Below are 20,372 nucleotides of genomic sequence, written 5' to 3' on the forward strand. Positions count from 1 at the left end.
CAACAAATATACTACTTACAGCTCGTTTGAGCAACATTTGCCAAAACCTACATTGCCAATTTGTGAAATATCAGCTTTTAAAAAATATAATTTAATTATATATTTCTGACAAAGTCATGTCTTCCGTTCTGTTCAGTGAGATTGGGCCGGTGCCTTAGACGGCGTAGGGAGGCTGACGTTGTCAGGTGGACGAATGCACAATTGGTTTGGGTCGTTTCATGGGATTGGTTGACGATAAAAATATATTGGAAGCCATTTATTTGCTAACCCACCACAGGGCAGGACGAACAGTTTAGACTTTATCTGTACCAACAAAGAAACCAAGGTGTGCAACCCGAAAAGATTGCAAAAGAAAACTGGGATCGCCCGTCAATGAGACGGGAGGAGCACTGAAGTCCCACTTTCATTTTGTTTGAAATTTAGACGCGCCCCCAACTGACACTTGGCGTTGTAAATTAAAAATGCAGACAATAATGACCTGTTATGATGATGAGAATTCCCAGCCAGGTCTGTTAGATTGATATTTAATTTAGTTTTATCCACTACGCTACACACACACACACACACTCACACACACACGGTGGAGAAGGGGGGCATGGGTTGATATTCCATTTTATCTTCATTTCCTTCGCCTCTGTCTATGTGGATGACACACTGATGACTGCAGGATACATTAGATGGGTTGAGATGAGGTTGAAAAGAATTCAACACTTATCTTGAATCTACGCTCAATTTTCTGTGAATTTCCAATCCCAGCGATTGTGTCCCGACATGTTTGACATGAATCAACATTAAAGGGATATCTTGGATTTTTTTTTGAAGTGTCGTTGAATGAGGTTCTCATCCATAGTCAGTGTATTACCTACAGCAAAGCATTGTACTGCTTAGGGCAAAGACTGTATAAGACACATAAAGATATAAAATATCAGTAGAAGTCTACGCTATATTTAGAAATATGTTCATGCTTTCCCTCGCTGTCACACAGCTGCTATCTGCGCTTATCCAGACTCCTTTTACAAAAAGTCATTTTTACCTCAGAACATGAGTTGATGATGTACCCGCTGCCTCGAGCGGTCAGTTTGTTTTGCGTTATTGTGTGACTTTGGCGTTTTAAACTTCTGCGTTCTGCAGGGTATTAATTAATTATTTTGTCAATGGAGTCCGGTGGCTTTGAAGAGAGCATCGATGGATAGAACGGCTTCAGTTTCCCATCACAAAGGGCTGTCGGACAGCAAGGGAAAGCGGTGACAATGTTCTAAATGTAGCATCGATTAAACTGATCATATTTCTTGGGTGGAGTTTTTTTTTTGGTGGCCAACCCCCGAGACATATTTGGTTGTTCCTAGCATGCACCTGGGTGACTAGACCGTCAGCTTTGTGCCAGTAGAATCTTTTCCTTTGCAGTCAAACAGGTGTTCTCCGGGTCATTTGAGATATTAGGGTTACATTTGTCTCCTTACAAGAAAAAGCCACTTGCTGTCGTATATCCGCATGAAAAATAACCCCCCGCCCCCCCCACAGCGAGACCATCCATCACAGTTAACAGCAAGCCCGCATTGATCGAAGCATCCGTTTCACCCTCATTACACTGAGCTGAGTGTTTCCATATCAGAGCTGCAGTAATTACATTACACTCCTGCTTCCAGTCCATCACACAAGAGCACACGGCAGGACTGGGTGCCAATAAACCTCAAAGAAACGTGTCGCCGTCTCAACTTTGTTTATTTTCACATCCGTGTCTTCATATTTCAGGCATGTTGGTCAGCTGGGACAGCAGTCATTCCATGTGTGTGTTTGACACTAGAAAGTTTGTATTTTAAAAACACTGACAGAAAAGAGCAAACGGTTGTTATAAAAAAATGTTATTATATACACAGCATGAATTGCATGGACTAAAAAGAACAGACTTTACCCTTTAACGCCAACTCTTGAAATGAGCCGAGCACCACAATCACGAGCGAGAACACATGCCTGCTTTTAAATATGGAGGCGCCGCTCATTTGAAATAACTACGTACGCCAGCTTCCCTTTTGATCATCCCTAAGATCCAACCCCTCTGTCGCCCGAACAACCAATCAACTTTGCTCTGGTCAACTTCCAACTTCCTCCTTTGAGAACTACACCCGTCTCCCCTCAAGACGCTCATTTTTATGATTGACAAGTAAAATGACACTCGCTCATACAAGAGAAACGCAAAGAAGAATAATTAATAACATTTGCCGTTTTTTTTAACTTGGCATTAACGGAAACATGCATACAAAAAGAAAATAAAACTGATAAATATTAAAATCATATTCAAGCTGCGATACATGCCTTTAGGCATCGGTGAGTTTGCACATGTACCTCCTGAACTAGGCTACAGACGCCGCCGATCAAATACATTAAATATTACAGTAGCAATAAAAGAGCTGCCTTATGGTCAAAATATATGAATTAGACTGGAAAATATGTGATTTTTTTTTTGTTTCCATTTCTGGTGAGGGATCGTGTGGTTTTCGTGAGGTATGAACTTGTCCCTGTGTATTGAAAAATAAACTTGGGTTGGAGCTCAGACTGAGACACTTTTTGTGTCTTCTTTAATGTCAACTTATTTGACACAAACAGATTTTATTCATTTTCTTCTTTTAAACATTCCTTTTAAAAAGGAATAATGCCGCTCAGAAAACAATTTCATAATTCCCCCTCAACACCTGTTCAAGGTGTTTTGCGTTGGACAGCAGCCTCACGCCTTCGACACCACAACATTCTGACATGTTTACGCCTCGACATCCATCGCAAACCACCTTGAGGTAAAGAAACGTAATGAAGTACTTTAGTGAGCAAGCAGCTCATTGTGAGATTGCAGTGTTGTCAGTAATAATATAAGGTCTCACTCTGCTGTTTGTGCTTCTGCTTGCTGCTGCTGCTGCTGCTCCTTGTTGAGGATGATGCTGATTATGTCCCCCTCGTGCTCCTTCATGTGCTCCATCAGCCGCTCTTTGCTGGTGGACTCGAAGCCGCAGATGCAGCAGCAGAACAGGAGCATGCAGTATTCCAGGCCGGGGCCCAGAGCGGGGGCCTGGCCGGGGCGCTGAGGCTGTGCAGGGTCCTTCCCCTGTGAGGGGTCCGTGAGCAGGCCCGCCGAGCTGTCCACGGTCACACCGGGGGCCGCCGTCGTCGTCGTCGTCGTGGGTGCCGGCAGCGGCTCCACTGGGCCCTGTGCTCGGTCCTTTGAGGGCGGAGCCACCGCGGGGCGCTCTGCCGCCGACTCCAGCACCGCCGACAACTTCTGAGGAGCTCTGAGGGAAAAATTACGCATTCGAATCACCAACAAGAACGCAACAACAAGAGGGCGCAAGATTCAAATCTTCGGGTAGCGGTGGCACATTGAAAATGTCAAATTGCCTCAGTACTATTTTATCTGTTGACTTGAGAAGCTTACTTGCTGCACATAACGGACTATCCCTATGATGCAGTGTGTGTTTGTGAGACAGCTGTGTCACGCTTTATCTTTCCAAACACAAATGAGCAGAGTGAGGAATGAACTCCTGTTGAAGTACAACCTTTGCTGAATTTAGCTGAATGTCTTCAGGAAACTCAAAAAACAAATGTTTAACCATTAGTATCAATTTGCTCAATCGTTATAACAAAGACAGTTAATAGAAGGAAAGACATTTGCACATTCAATGCATTTAACATTTTCTCTTTTCTTCATCTACTATAGTTTGGGACAGGGGCGTAAAGTGTGTGTGTGTGTGTGTGTGTGTGTGTGTGTCTGTGTGTGTGTACATCATGTAACTGCATGGGTTGACCAGGTTAGAGGGTTCTCATGAACCCTCTCTGTACAATTCATGAGCAATAGTTCTCCGAGAATATCTTTTATATTCAAGCAATGTTGGTAATGTTGGTAAACAGAGAAAACCAGAATCAGATCAATATTGAGTCGGATATCTAATCGGCACCTCGTGGATTGATTCAGGAAATCAGCCCGACGGAAATTCGTTTTCAACTAAATATGGTAAAATAAAAACTCTACTTGAAGCTATATTTAGGAGCTTTTTTAGAGCCTGCTAGTGCCAGTGTTGAAGAAATCCAACGATTTATTTCATTAAAGGGCACAAATAAAGTTCAATATTTAATGACCTGTACAACTGACACAACATACTTTATTTAAAGCTGCACGAGGGCAACTTTGTACACTGCGGGCTACAAATGGTGGCATTTACAGTTCAGGCTTTCCCTGTAAGAAACATTACAACATTAAGTGTGCATATTGTAGCTTCAGCTGTAATCAAGCTCTGACGCCCTCGTAATATGAAAGTGCTTCTTACTAAGTGTTTTCCAGGACCTACAGTGTGCTGCCAGTGGATATATACACAGTGGATATTTGCAAATACAGAAATGAAACCTGAAAGAACTGCACGTGGGTTCACGTATTTACCGGCTGCTCTGGGAGATGGCCTCGTTAATGGCTTTGTTAACTTGCTCGTAGTTGTAATTCTGGTCTCCGGCGTGCTTCCACATGTGGGACTTGAGGGACGGGGGATGACTGCACACATAGCCACACAGAGAGCACCTGGAAGAAGAACAACGGAGAGAAGATGAGCACCAGAGTGATTTAACGTTCGCCGTATCCTCCTTCTACTTTATATCGAGAGGAAGCTTCCCGACTCAAAACTCCGCAGGGTACACTGGGCTTGAGAGATGGGGACAAAGAGTGGAGCGAGGACACAGGATTTAAGGTTTCAGAGATGGAGATAAAATGTTCCTAAAAGTTGAGCTTAGCCTTCTGCTAACATCCTCAGCTGATGCATAGCAGGCTGAACTGAGTAATCTAGAGAAATGTTGCCAATAGTCTTAACAAGTTGAGAGAGAATGAATTTGAAAGAGATGGCCCGCTGTTATTTTCTGCATCCGGTGTTGCATGAAAGCGTGGTGGAATTAGCCAGCTAATTAGCAGACGGCTGGCTACTGAGCTAGCTTGCTAACTCCACCACGTTTTCACGCAACACCGACAGTAAATGATCTGAAATAGGTTGTCACTTATGTGCTTTCTTACACTGTGACAACTGTGTGTGGATGAAGCATTAAGTTGTTAAACTTAACTCTTTTAGCTAGCTACCTGACTACTTCCACCGTGCTTTCACGCTACGCTGGCTACAGAAAATGAGCAGCAGCTTTGGGAGGAGAGCAGACAGGAGCTCTGGAGACGAGTGAGCTAACTAGCCAGCTCTGGGAAGTGGAAAAGTTAGCTAGCTAGCTAGCTAGCCATCTGTCCTCTCCTGAACTCCCGTCTGCTCTCCTCCCAGCGAAGTGGTTTGCCAGGCTCACACGGTACCGCTGGTTAATGTTAACTTTGGCATGTAAATCTTGCTGTCCCGGAGAGTGAGTCACTGTACATAGAGAGAAAACAAACTTTTATTTTCTACGGAAATTATGAAATAAAACAAGCCGATGAAACTTGCTAGCAAGCGTCAACATGTTCAGAGGAATATTCTGACCAACCACTAACTTTGCCCATTTTTCAACTTTCCAGGCTATTGGCACCATGAGACACAAATGCGGCCTCACACCAGCTTCTTTTGGCCAGGTGCAGCTCTTCATTCTCCCCTCAGAGGTCCAGCAGTCGTTCTTATCATTTCTCTGTGTGAGGGATTCGAGTTTGAGGTTTTCTCACCTGTACTGCTCCAGCAGCTGCACGGCCTGGTGCTCCTGAGGGTGCCTCCTCATGTGGCTCTTTAAACTGTTCATGTTGGTGGTGGCAAAATCACAGCTACAGCACCTGGCAGATGGGGAAAAAAAGGAATGGCGAGAGATGAGAGAAACACTTTTGAAGTCATCGTTTTGCTTGTTTGCACTTGTATCCTGAAGGGAGATGGAGGATTTACAGCAAAACGGAGAGGAAATTGGCACTTTAGGAAAAAGACGAAATCACAACATTTTCTACTTTGTTGCGCTTCGGATGTTGCGGTTGGAAGACGGAACTGGCTTTTTAGCTGCTTAGAGGCAAATACTGCACGAGGACAGCAGACTGAGGCAACGCTCACCTCGCTGCATTACAATAAAGTCAGACAAAACAAAGTGTTGCACTTCATCATGTGAGGTTTACTGGGTCCAGAGTATTGAAAAGATGGATTTGACCAACCAAGAAGACTTTACAGCGTATTACTTCTCATCCAACTTAGCTATTGCCGACACGCTACGTTTCTTGACAATAACCCATTCAAATAATAATATACAGAACATAAAGATAGTTCGGGCCACTAATGTAGCCTAAAATATACCACGACATGGTCAATAAGATTAGACATGTCCTGTCTTTAAGCGCAGTACACAAACACAGCCTTACAAATAACTCAGCTGGGAACTAAATTAGAGACAACGTTCAAGCCTGGCTAGTAAATCGGCTCAACTTGTTAGTGGTCAGCTGAATGAGGGGAACCCGACTATTATCAACTATTCAGAAACCTACCTCGGGCTGAGCAATATATAAATATATTATATCAATATTGCGATATGAGGCAAGATATCGTATGGAAATTGTAATATCGTCACGGCTGTTCCATTAGTTTCCTTCACCCACATAGTCCTTATTTCCACATTACTGGTGATTATTCAAAAATATTTTATGAAAGCACTACTAAAATTGTAAACATATCAACATTGAGGTATTTGGTGGAAAACATTGAGATACTTTCTTGCAGTGGTGGGCCGTCAGGGCCTGCAAAGCCTTCTCTGCTGGCCTAAACAGAATCAAACCGGAGACCGGCGAAATACAACTGGGGAGGCTCGACTGTCATCACTGGCGTCCATGAATCGAGAAGGACTTCTTACTGGAACTGAAACGATTTACTGGGATTAAACTCTTTAAGTTTCGCTAAGTGACAAACTGCGTCAGTTTTTTTACATAGTAACGTTACTGTTCATTTGTCTATCGTGTCGTAGTTATGAATAGTATTTGAATGGCTCGTGCTCTTATGTGGTGGAATGCGTGGATCCGCTGCAGGTTTGCTGGATTGATGCGTCATAATGAGGTTATTAGGAGGTAATTCAACTGTAGTAGGACAGCACAGAAGGCCCAGGTATAAAATGCACGGCCCAACACTGCTTTCTTGATGCTGCCCAGCCTTAAATCTGCCCACAGCTAAATGTCGAAAGTAGGTGCCAAGTGTTGGTGGAGATAAAACTGGGATTGCAACTAGAATATAAAAAAGGTACAGTGCCCTCCAGAATTGTTGCCTCCCTTCGTGTGAATGTGAGCAACACAGGATGCTGTTTATCCTCTCGGTCCTTCAATTTCACTCAAGTCTTTTCATTGAAGTAAGATTATTGAAAGAAAAAATGTTTGACATTAAACAAATATTTTCTCCAAAACACATGCGCCACAGAAATGATTACACTCTAACTAAAGTATATTTGCAGACACATTTTACATTTTTAAGATCCCCTTTTGGATTAGGAACTCTTAAGTGAGTCAACCATGAATAACCGTCTCACTGGGTGTAAAACATGAGGTCACACGGGCCAAGTTCCCTTCGTCGCTCATCACTGCGTGATAGACCCGAGAACACAGTGACGTAAGGTTGTTCAGCTGCACAAATCGAGGGGATAAAAAAAAAAAATCTCTGAATGGTTGAAAAACACCCATTTCCACAGTGAGAGCAATAATGAAGAAGTTTAAAGTGACAGATGTTAAAGAATCCGTGGACTGTGAGGAGGTTGTTTTCCTTCCAAAGGCCCTGGGGTCTCATTTATAGCGGGGTCATTACAGGTAGAATGACGCCTCTTGCACTTCTAGATCCTCTTAATCATAAACAGTCCAACCAGCAGTGTTATTTGTGCTTGTACTAGCGAGTCATAACTATAAGCGCATTTTAATTATAAAATATTTAAACCAACTCAAACCTCAAATCAAATTTTGCTTAATATTTCATCAGCGCTGTCTGCAGAGGAGAGACCGAGCTACCGACCCTCGTGGTCATCTGATGAAATGATCATCATCTGTAAGAGAACATCAAATAGCATTAAAGAAATGCAACACGGAGCCAGCTTAGCTTCCATTAAGTGTTAGTGAACACAACTTTATTCATTCATTTATGGTTTATTCCATAGTGACAGATTCAGCATACTGTACACAGACGAACTGTAAACAGCTCTCTGATGCCAGTATCAGAGCTCACTGGAGCAGAGGAGAAACCATGGTGATGTCACACACATTCTCCCGTCACCTGACCCGGCAAATCATCACCGCCTAATAAGCCAAGTGTGGAAATAAAGCCAGTGACAGCTCTCGTACGATCACGCCATATCCTCATTAGCAGTCATCATAATGCCACAAGAAAACACAAGTATAGAAATAAATTGTGTTCACCTATTAAACCTTTTTATGTTTTAAATGACATCCTACGGTGACACTCGTGATTCCTTATGTTGCATGAAAGATGCTCAGACTGCGTAAATGGAAGAATTAGGAGTGAACGAGCAGTAGTCTCTGTGATTCACCGCGAAGATCTGCACCAACATTCATGAGCTTTTTTTGCTTTGACCGTTTATGGTTGAATGTGGACGTGTAGAGGACGGGATGTGAGGCCGAGCCAGCTGCGCACATTTACAGGTAGATTTGGGATTTATAAAAAGAGCTCACAGGCAGGCAAAGCAGGGTTTTATAAATCGCAATATTTTTCAGCGTACGTACATTTCCTCCTTTGAACGTACGCAAACGTTTAGTGTGGAATCAACGCACCGTTTTATGAACGAGACCCCTGAAGATTTTGCGAGGACACACGGGGTTATAGACTCCATCAAATGTCAGACAATATTAAATGAAAACCTAACAGCCTCGGCCAGGAAGCATCAAATGGGCTGTGGTTGGGCTTCTTCCAGCAGGACAGCGACACCTCAGAAATCATCTTAAAAAACGGTTCACGGACTGCAGAATCAAAGGCCATCACAGTCCTCCGACCTAACAACCCGTGGAATGTCTGCGGGACGCCGACCTCACAATCTGAAGGATCTGGAGAGACTGTGTGTGTGGAAAGAATCCAGATCCCTGCGCCGTGTGTTCACCGACCTCATCGCGCGTTATGAGAGGATTCAGAGCCGCTTTTAATAGCAAAAGGGAGGCTGCACAACATATTACAATAAAGCGGTGGCAATAATAAAATGGTTGTTTCATGATAAGAATTGAATGATTCTTTCAACTGTGTTACTTCAAATATGAAGTTAGGTTTTTGTGAACATTTTTGAATGAAACATCGTGGTTGATGAACCATGCAAAGTGCTCTTTTTGTTCCCCACATCTAAATGCGTAACTACGGTGGGCATTTCTGCGATCACATTATGGTTCGATATGAGCATCAGTCCGGTCTGCCTTCCCGTCCTATTGTTATGCTGTGGCAATGTGAGCCGCTAACAGAGACCATCAGCATCACCATAAAATGTTGCAAATTGGGCCCTTAGACTCTAATTGCAGTAATTGCACAGTGTGACGTACCGGCACACGGCGGGCGCACGTGTTCACAATGATGTAAGGAGCAGCAGCACCGCTGGCTCTGTGCTGTATCTGAAGTAAAAAAAGGCAACTGTGGAGGGTGAAGTGATAACTTTCAGCTTTAATTTGAGGCTGTTTAAATATAGATTGGTCCTGATCCGCCCTGTCAAAACAACAGAAACTGTCCGCTAACACCCACCCACACACACACACCACGACGACTTTCTGACAGATTGGACATTTCCAGTCAGATGTAACTGTATCTCCTGCATTACAGTTTCAACAAACTCCAAAGTATAGCTGATGTCAAACACTTAAAGCACAACATCCTCGTGAAAGCACAAGTAACAAGCACAATTAACTACGTGTCCTTCAGCCATAAGACGTTATTCAGCCATTTACAGCTGCTTTCTTTATTGCCTAAGTTTGAATGTTCGCTTGTTTTCACCTATTTTATATCTGGATATTTCAAAACTCTTCTTTTGCTCTCATACCATTAGCGTACAGGACGGTTCACCCCTCTGGTTAGAAACAGCAATTAGATGCCATCTGACCTTATCAAAGCAGAGAGAAACCTTGTTTTCTGTGTGTGTGTGTGTGTGTGTGTGTGTGTGTGTGTGTGTGTGTGTGTGTGTGTGTGTGTGTGTGTGTGCTGTTGTATGCACATTTGACCTTAGAGCACAGGCGACACTGTTACGGACAGAAACACACATATGTGTTCTCACCTCAGGCAGCTCTGTGTTAACACAAACACAAAGTGTGTGGGCGTGTGTGTGTGTTAGAAAGTGTGACTGTGGCTACACAGTGAAGATCACCGAGCTGGTCTGAGCATCACCAGGCATGTACTGCCATCTAGTGGTCCTTTCTAAAAGATGACTCTCTGCATCTTTGCATCTTTGTCTGCAGCTACTTGGTTCGCTCCCTCTGTATGAAACGCTACCCGGAACCTGAAAATGCAACATTCACCGACCACTAACACCACTACAGGGCACACACGGGAAGCAATCAGACTGGACGCAGAAACATAGTGTCACCATTTTAATTGAAGTTTTTCTTCTAATATGTAGGAATAAACGACAGCAAATCTGTGGAATTGTTGTGAATCTAGCGTCCCGTTAAGGCAACATACTGTGTGCTAAATAATTAACACAGAAGTCTGTAAAGTTAACATCCAATTTGCAACGGATGTGAAATATGCAATCAGTCCCCCAAAAAATGCAATCAGTCTCCAGATTGGTGTCTGCTTCATTATAATGTCATTAAAGCTGAATGTCATATGTAATTTCTGCAACTATCATTAACATATTCTATAACTATAAAACACAATATAACTGCAATAACAAATTATGTTTGCTGTAGAAAAACTAAACCCAAAACTTTTTAAAAGGGTAAGTACGGTAATAAAGTGTTAAATCAACAGCACACGCAGCCCGAGTTTAAGTATATTATGTGTCTTGTGTGACATTTATGGGGACTATTTTTAAATCATGTTCACTTTGATTATAATAAAAATCATAAAAACACAAATACATCTCATAATGAACAAAAGCTCATGTTCTATACCGGCTTTACTCTCTTACTTTACAAACTAAAACTCTTCTTTTAACACCACTGGAACTGAATTCAGTGTTGAAACGGCCCCAGAGTTAACATGGGGCAGTTTTCACAAACTTACTCAATTAGTGAAGCATGTGCTCTTCATAAATGATTCATTATTTACACGGTTTACTTCTTTGGCACTGAATGTGATTAGAAGCAGCTGTGCACAGATGACTCAACTTCTGGGTTGATTTTTCAGTAAAAGGGCAACGCACACAACACTCATTATCTAGCTCGTAAAAAATGGAATTAATTGTCAGCAAAGGTTGTAAATGACTTCTATATCGTCATTTATTTCCTGGTTCAGACTGGTTTGATTTTGTACTAACCGGCTGAAACTGCAGTTTGTCACTATGACACATTCAGGCAAACTAAAAAGAAGCCGAAGCAACCTGTGGTGATGGGAGCGGATCTGACTGTGTTCTCTACAGTGGGCTTCACGACACGCCCGCTGCACTACGCGACACGATATGATAGAGAAAAAATGCAAATCTAAATCTGTAACTTCAAGATTTTGTTATTGAAACAACTATAAACTTCTAATGGACCCAAATCCTACACCGGTAGCTTCTAGTTGTTGGAAGAAAACACAGGGAAAAGTAAGAAAAATAATTATATAACAAGAAAAAGTCAGTCACAAGAACCTGTGCTTCGTGAATCAGTGGGTGGTATGAGTACTTGTATTTAGGTGATAGTGTTTGTTTCTTTTTTACAACTCACCGATAAGGCTTGTCGGAGTTATGAATCCGACGGTGGTTCCTGACCCCAACATACGTGGAGCTGGTGTAGTCGCACACGTCACACTTGTACACCTTCTGCAAACCACATTCTGTAACAGAGCACAAACAATCTTCTGAAAACACTTGACAGAAATCAAATGGCCCTATGTGGCCCGGAGTCATTGTCATATCTTGTAACAATCCATCTTTCCATCCTGACACATAAAGAGATTCCTAAAAACACGGCTCACCTTCATCCGTTACCCGCTCGGCTTCCTCCACCATGGCCACGGTTTCAGTGACTGGTGTGAGGGCTGCCATGTCCCCGCTGAAGCTGTGCTGCTCCCTTTCATGGTTTCTTAACTGACTCTAAGTAAAGAAAACACACACACACACACACACTATAAGAATGACAATGCATGCAGTTCACATTCAAATTTGATGTTTTTTGACTTTGATTTATAGAGCAACGAGCTAAATGCACACTTGAGAGGCTGCTCATTTTAGACAAGGCGAAACAAATAACTCTGTGGTTGCATAATGGTTCAGCCCTTTATTTAAAGGAGTCATGTGAGGCTTCTGTGGAATAGAAAATATATTTAACAAAGGCACAGTACATATGGAGGTATTGACAAAAAGATGAGAACGTATCGTCTTCTGTTGAAAGCATGGCACAGCAGAGGAAAACCTTGCATCGTATTCCATCATATACATTGATCTTGACTAGTGTAATGAGTTTGCCTTCACAATGTTTAACATGTGGTGAATCATTGTGAAGGAGAATTCAGCTTCTTGTAAGTTTTAGCCCGCCCAGGCCTTAAACAGCTATCAATATATAAAACCAGCCCTTTCCCTGCTGGTCAGAACGTTTGTAGTTTATCTTTATTATTTATTTCACTGTGAGGTTTATCAAGAGATGAAACAATGATGGTTAATGTAACCACCATGTTGTACTTTAAATGCACTCCTATTCAACGAGAATAGCAGGCTTATTATAAGAGGGGCATGTTTTTATCTAGCCTATGTATTGGTTTTAAATCAAGTTGTAAAATAAAGCTTGTAAATGTCATAAATAACTCTGAAATAATGAAACATGTAAATAACAAATCAAATCCAGTCAGGGGGGCAGTTTAACACCGTCCTAGACAAATTCACAAGTTTTGGGTTTTATAGTTGCGAGACCACTGGGCCAGTTATTGGAGCCTTGCCTATCTCAGTGGTGGAACGCATGATTAATGCAATGACAGCAGCAGTGGTGGAACTCACGGTTCGGATCAGCACGAAAGAAAAAAAGCTAATCTAACTTTTACAGATCCCTGATCACATCTCTGCTGCCGATACAAATTGATGATCATTGATGATCCATATTGGCAGATATATATATATATATATATATATATATATATATACACTTTGTATATGTTTGTATGTATATAGAGATCACTTTGTTTGATTACAGCGGCTAGTCTACAAGGATCCAGACTATTTTTTTGCCCACCGTCCCAAAAAACATTTTCAATCACTCTGAAGTCAGTTAACCATGAAAAATGATTTGTTATCGTCATCTATAGTGTTTTTTTATCTTCAGAAAAACACACAATTGAAATGATTCGGCAATAAAAGATTGGATTTTTATTGATTGAAAGAAATCTTGTCATTAGTAGTTTTAATATAAACAGTCATAATCTCTAATATCTATTGATTGTTCTGAAAACATCTCCTTTAAAACAACCAGATTTAATCAAGTTTCTCACCAACACTATATTTTATGAGATTACATTTGAACAAATCATGATAACGACATAGTTTACCTTCGCCCAATACTCATTTTCCCTGAACAGAGCCTGAACGCATCATAATGCAAGTAAACGGAACCTTCGTTCCTCCGTCATTAGCGGTGCCACAGTGGTCCGTTACACCACCAGTCTTTAGACATCATTCAGTCCATTCAAGCGAGCACCAATCAATCGTATTTCAACTAGAAACTAGACCGTTGTTGACTTTTTATTTGGTCTGGTAAGGTGCCTAGAATTTCTCAGGAAGCCTTAAAGTAAAGATAGGAGTGACGGTCAACTTAGTCTCCACCATGAGTAAACTGCAGGATCCGGCTGTCTATTTAAATATGTGGGCTGTCTGCCGTGGTTGTCCTCCTGACAGTAGCCTGGAAGAGATGCCCCTCGTGGCTACATATCGAGCACCTTTCCTGCAAGCCTTCATATCTCGCAGCACAAAGGCTAAAAAAAAGACGTAGACGGGAATAACCCCATTATCCAGAACTCCTTAAAAGTTTGGTCTCAGGTGATGCAGCTGTTAAAATAGACCTAGACCCCCCCCTTCATGCTCCAATCATGCATTCGGGTCTGGAGGACCCGGTCTTCACAACTTGGAGGGAGAAGGGAATCATCTTTCTGGGACATTTCTATATAAATGATCATCTCGTCTATTTCCAGCAACTCCAGCAGGAATTTCAGCTTCCCCATTTATCTTTCCTCCATTTTCTACAACTGTGACACTTTTCTGAGGACTCACATGTCACTGCCCGAGCAGAAACCTCACCATGCTGCTTCTGATAAGTCTCTTGACTATTAAACCATATCCTAAAAAGGTGCCGTGTCATCTTTTCTTTACATCTTTCAGCATTTAAATAGCACATCATCAAATGTCATTGATACAACTAAAGGTTGAGCGTGGATTGCCGTTCTCTCCCACCAGCTTATAGAAGAAAACTAATGCTGCAATTGTGGAAGCAATAAGATGCACTTTGTCAAACAGAGAGGGACACAACATCTGGCAACCTGTTGTTGTTTTTTCCTCTTTTTTGATTTTCTATAGCCGTCATTTCCACTCTATGTGTCGTTTGTGTTGTGCTGTATTTCTATATCGCTCAATCAATCAATCAAAAAAAGACTAAAAAGACAATAGGACTAAGGATTATTTTCTTAATTCATTGCATTGTCCATAAAAATAAGTGTAAAATGCTCTCAGAATAATATATTTTGAAACCAGGGTAACACATTCAAATGGCCCAGACCTCATTATTCAGTTCACTGTCAAACATGAAGCAGCACATTCTCACATTTGAGAAGCTGGAACCAGAGAATGTTTGGCATTTGAACTCAGAAAATAAATTTCTGTAAAATGTGTTTTTAAGAAAAGAATAATGAGGACGTGCACAAAAGAAAGGACAGTTAGTAGGAGTCCAGTGGTACGAGTGAGCCCGAGGAAACACAAGTGGTGGACTGCCAGCGTTATATTTACTGGAAAATACATAAACAGTGTCCCTCTGAAAACGTATTATAATAATAATCAGATTCCTGGATCACATATAAAATAAAAAGACTAAACGCTGCATTGCCGTGTCCTCACCTTGTAGTGGAAGGCGTCTGGACACTGCTTGCACTGGTACATCCTGGTCTTACAGTGGTGGATCATGTGGCTCTCCAGGTCCTTGCTGTCCGAGGCGATGTGCTCACAGATGGGACACTGGTACGGCTGCCTCTGCCTGTGCACCCGCAGGTGCTGTTTGATGTAGCCCTTATTGCCGCTGCTGTAGCGGCACAGGCGGCACCGGTACGGCCGCTCGCTGCCGGGGATGTAGTCCACCAGGCCGCCGTCGGCGGCGGACGCAACCAACCCGTCCATTCCCGGGATGCCACACATGTAGCCCCCGGCTCCGTTCCCCGTGACCACTGCTCCGTTTTGGAACTGCGCGTTGTCCTGAAGCTCTTTTAAGATGTCCTCATCAGAGGCGTTCTGGTCCGAGCGCTCTCGGAGCCTCTCGATGACGGTGAGCAGCGACAGGCTGATGCCGGCTTTAGTGGCGGGGCCCTCCTCGTCCCCCTCCTCCAGGCACAGGGACCCCAAATCTTCCTCTCTGCCCCCTCCGTGAAGCTCCAAGTCCAGCAGAGCTGCTGTTGTCTCTGCGTCGGAAGCCATCTGCCCAGCCTCTACGAGCTTCTGACCGGAGTTGGGGCTCTGTGCCTGGGCTGTGATGGTCTTCAGACTTACCTTGGTGCTGGAGGTGGGGAGCTCGGGGGTCCTCATGGGCATAGCAACCAGGACCTCAGCTGCCAAAGAGTGCAGGCGGAGGGACTCAGAGTGTGTCCTCTTGCGACTGGCTGGGGGAATGTTCTCATCCCGTGGAGAGTCGCTACCCACAGAGGGTTTAACGTCAGCTCCTAATGGCTGTCCGGCGGCGGGGGCCGCCTCACCCTCTGCAGCTCCCGCATGGCCCCGCTCTTCCTCCCCTGCACCCGCTAAGTTCTTGTCCCTGTCCACGTCCGGGCTGAGAAGAAGCGGGTTCGTCGCCATGACCGAATCCTCGGCCGAGGGGAGGCGTTCTACGATCACGTTGATGTGGCCGGCGCTGTTGGGACCGCTGTTGATGATCTTCTGAGCTGACGACAGCAAGCTGTCCGTCACGGAGGTGCCGTCGTGATGATGACCGCCGATCTCCATCTCGGACTCCGCCTCCGTCGTAACCTGCACCTCCACCACGGGCTCCTCTGAGGTCATGTCTTTGATGGGGTACACCCTCTCCTCCTCTGTCTTCATGCTTACGTCGAGATCAGAAACCGGATGATTCAGCGTATCCCGTTTGCTCTCGGCGGCCATCGGCACGCAGAGCTGGAACTTGAAGGCGGCGGGCAGCTTTTGCAGGCTTTTGTCTTGAAGGACCGGGGAGAGAACGACTATTTCCTCCCTGGTCGCCGTGTTGGCTGCGGCCGGGGCCTCTCTGCTCGCGGCGGCCCCGTCTTCGTCCTCGAAGATCGGGTAGGAGCAGTCGACCAGGCCGGCGTGCTTCCAGGCGTGGGTCTTGAGCATCCGCTGCTGGCTGCACACATAGCTGCAGATCAGGCAACGGTACAAGCCATACTCCTCGTAGCTGTACCACTTCTTCTGCGGCAGCTCCCTGGAACAGTCCGCCGAGTTTCTGATCGCCTCGGTCGCCACGCCGCCGCTCCAGTCGCCGTCCTGCTTCCTCAGAACCTCGTCCTTAGCGGTGTCGATGTGCAGTCTGACGTGGGCCTCCAGCTGGCCCTGGTCCCTGGAGGTGAAGCGACACTCGGAGCACATGAGGATGAGGTCGCTGTGCTGCTCGTTGTGCTGCTTCAGGTGCTCTTTCAGCAGCGGCAGTGTTTGGGAGAGATAGGGACACAGGCTGCACTGATAGCACGTCACCGTCCGCTTGTGGTCGCCGCTGTCGGGGTCGTTGGCTGCCTCCGTTGCAGCGGAGGCGATGCTGTTGTTGTTGCTGTCACCAGGCACAGGCGGCGAAAGAGTCGCGCCACCGTCCAATCGCACCTCCTCATCTGGACTCTCCTGCTCCTTCTTAATTTTCTTAAAGGGGGATCCTCCTCTGCTACCCCTGCTCCCCCCCTCCTCCTCCTCCTCTCTTCCTCCTCCCCCCGCAGAGGGGGCTCTCTTCTGTCCCGCCAAGGTGCAGCGGCGCTGGGGCCGCTTCTCCACGATTTTGCTGAGCTTCTCAATCACCTGGATGAGCGAGTCTGCGGCCTGTTTCTGCTGAAAACTGTGGGAGGCGTCCCCCTCGACGTCTCGCCGGGTTCGGCTTTGAGAGAGGGATCCCAGTGCTGACGCAGCGGAGGAGGAAGAGGAGGCGGTGGAGGAGTGTGGGATGAGTACAGCTACATTGCTGACCTCCTCCATGACCTGGCAGACAGCAGGGAAGAAGGGAAAAACTGGTTGGTGCCATGTGGTACATTAGATTTAAACACTTATTTATAAATACAATATCGAAATGTTCCTCCAACCTTTTATGTCAGGCGGACACAAACTCACACAAACAATATATTTTTTTATGTAGGAGGACATGTCGCTAATAACATGTTATTGTCAATACAGATTATCTGACTACAGTTTTTGTATATTATTTGTTTCTGCACTTATTCGTTCCGCCTTTGAAACTTTGAAAAAATACAGTGACTTGTTTGTTTTGTCCAGTCCAAACTCAAAGTTACTCAACTTACATATCAGACTCTTCACATTTGAGGAGCTGGAATTTGTGGGTGTTTCATAATATTATGATCATCAAAACAACTGGCAATACTTTTTTTCTCCACTTCTGCATTAACTGAGTGATCAGTGCAGCAGCACTAATAATTTCAGACATTGTCAACATCATGTATCTCTAGAAGACAGTTAAAACACCATTTGTGACTCAAAGGTTTCTGTTGACTTTTACTTCGTCTCAATTCCAAAATTTGAATCTAAACAAGGTCGGCAACAGTCAAAACTTTGCTGTTCTTTATTCGTATTTAAAAAGATGCAGAGTAATGGTGGCTTTTAGAAAAACTTTCATGATATTTATTGATTATTCTGTATTACTGTAAATATAAATAATGTAGCCTACAGCCTGACTAAACACTCGGGCCGGGTGATAAGTCGACCATCACAATATTTTTGACCAAGTGCCTCGAAAATCAATATTACAATAATATTGTAGGGTCGACTATTGGTGCTTTATTTACACAATTGCATTTTCGATAAGCAATCATCAGTAAAGTGGTTGTAATGACTAAGCGGGTAAAGGCAAATAAAACAGCTACAGTCTGGCAAGTTCAGAAAAAGATGCAACTTTTCTGTAATGCACCCTTCAAACACAAATGATACATTAGGATATTACGACATCCATAATCTGAGATGATATCCAGCATGCTGTACGGCTAAACCAGGTTATGTCGTTAAAATGAGGAGAGAAGATTGCATACAGATGTTGCACCAGTGAACTGTAAGCTTAGAAATCAGCAGTGAAACTAGTGCTAATGTAGGTTTTATGTATTCTGAGGGCCGAGCATGTGGTTTAGTGTTTTCCAGTTTAAATGTTATATCAGCAACTGTGACTACGGGTTCTATCAGTTCAATCCCCCCTCAAGACAACTATCAACATCTGTTTGAGCGTGCTGTCACCTCTGTTTACTGAGGGGATTGATCGTCTGTGTAGAGCCCCAATCTCAATGCTAAGTGTGATAGCTTAACTCATTCATGATTAGCCCCGTCAAACAACGTCACCATGTGCATCTGTTTACAAACTGAGCTGGAGGGAAATGGTCACAACCCCTGTGGCTGAATTTCTTCCTTTTTTTTAAATCTCTGCATATCCAAAACTTTCCTCTCTCTGACCACAAATCGCCTTCCTCTTTCTCCTACTTCCGCTTCTGTGCATGACTACATCAAAACAGTAGGACACACATATTTGGAGTAGAGCGACCACATGTGCAAGGAGTATTGGCTGTCATCCAGCTTGATTTCTGGATTGTGTGGAGTGGAGCTACAGGGAAACTGCCAATAATGGCCTTCATCTATTAGAAATGTCGTAACCGAGCAAATGTAAATCTGCCAAATAGGCCACCTATGGTCAGATCACTTCACTAGCACGGATAAAGAAGCTCGGCCTGTGGTCAGTGTGGCCTCTCTTTAGACCGCCGTGTGCGAGCACCTGTTATGTCAGAGTCTAAAAATATTTCATCCACTTTCACTCCCCTGTAGAATGACGTTGAACACAGCAAACGTCAGACAGCCACTTGTCCAAATGCACTAGCTAACGTTAGCTAATGCTACGACATTAAAAGAGACGTTCACAAGACGGGGAAACAATCTAATTTGAGTAAGAGACAGCACTGTTAGCTTCACTGCTAGCTTCACAGCTTGCTGCCTGCTATTTAAACACATACATACATACACACATACATACATTCACACGGGCACACACACACACACACACACACACACACACACACACACACACACACACACACACACACACACACACACACACACACACACACACACACACACACACACACACACACACACACACACGAGTCCCACACAGTGCTAGCAGTTATCCACACATGAATGTGCAAGGACATTTTAATTATCATTTCGGTTAATGTGTGACGGAGGAGCGCGTGGCTGCAATTTCAATGAAGACGTACTCACTGACACGGAAAGGCTCGACGCTCTTTGTCCTCAACACATAAAACCGGCTTTGTTTTATTCGTTAGCCATAAAAAAGTGGCCTCCCTGTCCCTGTCTCTCTCTCTCTCTCTCCCACATTGCAAAATGGCGAGGATGGAATATCAGTCACGTGACATGGAGTTCGGGTCAGGTGACCGACGCGGACCGATGATTGACGGTTTGCCTGATGCTGCCTTCAGGTGCTGCTCGTAAAAACATCGCGTCTCGTTTTTGACCCTTTTGTTATCGCTTTTAGGGGTTTAAATGACATTTTAGATATACATCGACCAATATCACCATCGCAAACATAAATTAAAAGGAGCAATGATGTACAAAGCGTTTGTGCTCTAATTATTTAAACAATTTCAAACATTCTGACTATAGTTGTCTTTGTTCAGCTACATAGGGTAGCCTATATTTCTTTTCAAAAGTAATGTGGATTTTAATGGTTTTAGTAAAAGTGTCTCATATAAGGACCGTCTGTAGATTTGTTTTATATATTTTCATATTTCATAAGGGCAACCCCTAATCATGTGTAGGCTTTAGACAAGTGTAATGATTAAAATAAGCTAATTATTAAAAAAAGCCTAATTGATAAATATCTCTGA

At 43.8% G+C, this 20,372-nt stretch overlaps 1 protein-coding gene across 2 annotated transcripts; it reads right to left on the reverse strand.

Annotated features, from left to right (window-relative positions):
* Positions 1 to 1,703: 1,703 nt before the first annotated feature.
* On the reverse strand, positions 1,704 to 19,855 carry znf507 (zinc finger protein 507). 2 transcript variants are annotated; one of them, XM_079180876.1, is made up of 7 exons: positions 19,747 to 19,855; positions 15,154 to 17,457; positions 12,039 to 12,156; positions 11,789 to 11,897; positions 5,657 to 5,761; positions 4,421 to 4,555; positions 1,704 to 3,278 (listed from the first exon to the last, which is right to left on the reverse strand). In XM_079180876.1, exons 2-7 carry the CDS (start codon positions 17,452 to 17,454, stop codon positions 2,870 to 2,872), a joined length of 3,177 nt encoding a protein of 1,058 aa, XP_079037002.1. In that variant the 5' UTR covers positions 17,455 to 17,457; positions 19,747 to 19,855; the 3' UTR covers positions 1,704 to 2,869. The 2 variants fall into 2 exon arrangements, with proteins under 2 accessions (XP_079037002.1, XP_079037003.1); XM_079180877.1 differs by having other exon boundaries at positions 19,743 to 19,837.
* Positions 19,856 to 20,372: the final 517 nt, after the last annotated feature.

Source organism: Pholis gunnellus (assembly GCF_910591455.1).
Source record: "Pholis gunnellus genome assembly, chromosome: 1".
Lineage (NCBI taxonomy): Eukaryota > Metazoa > Chordata > Actinopteri > Perciformes > Pholidae > Pholis > Pholis gunnellus.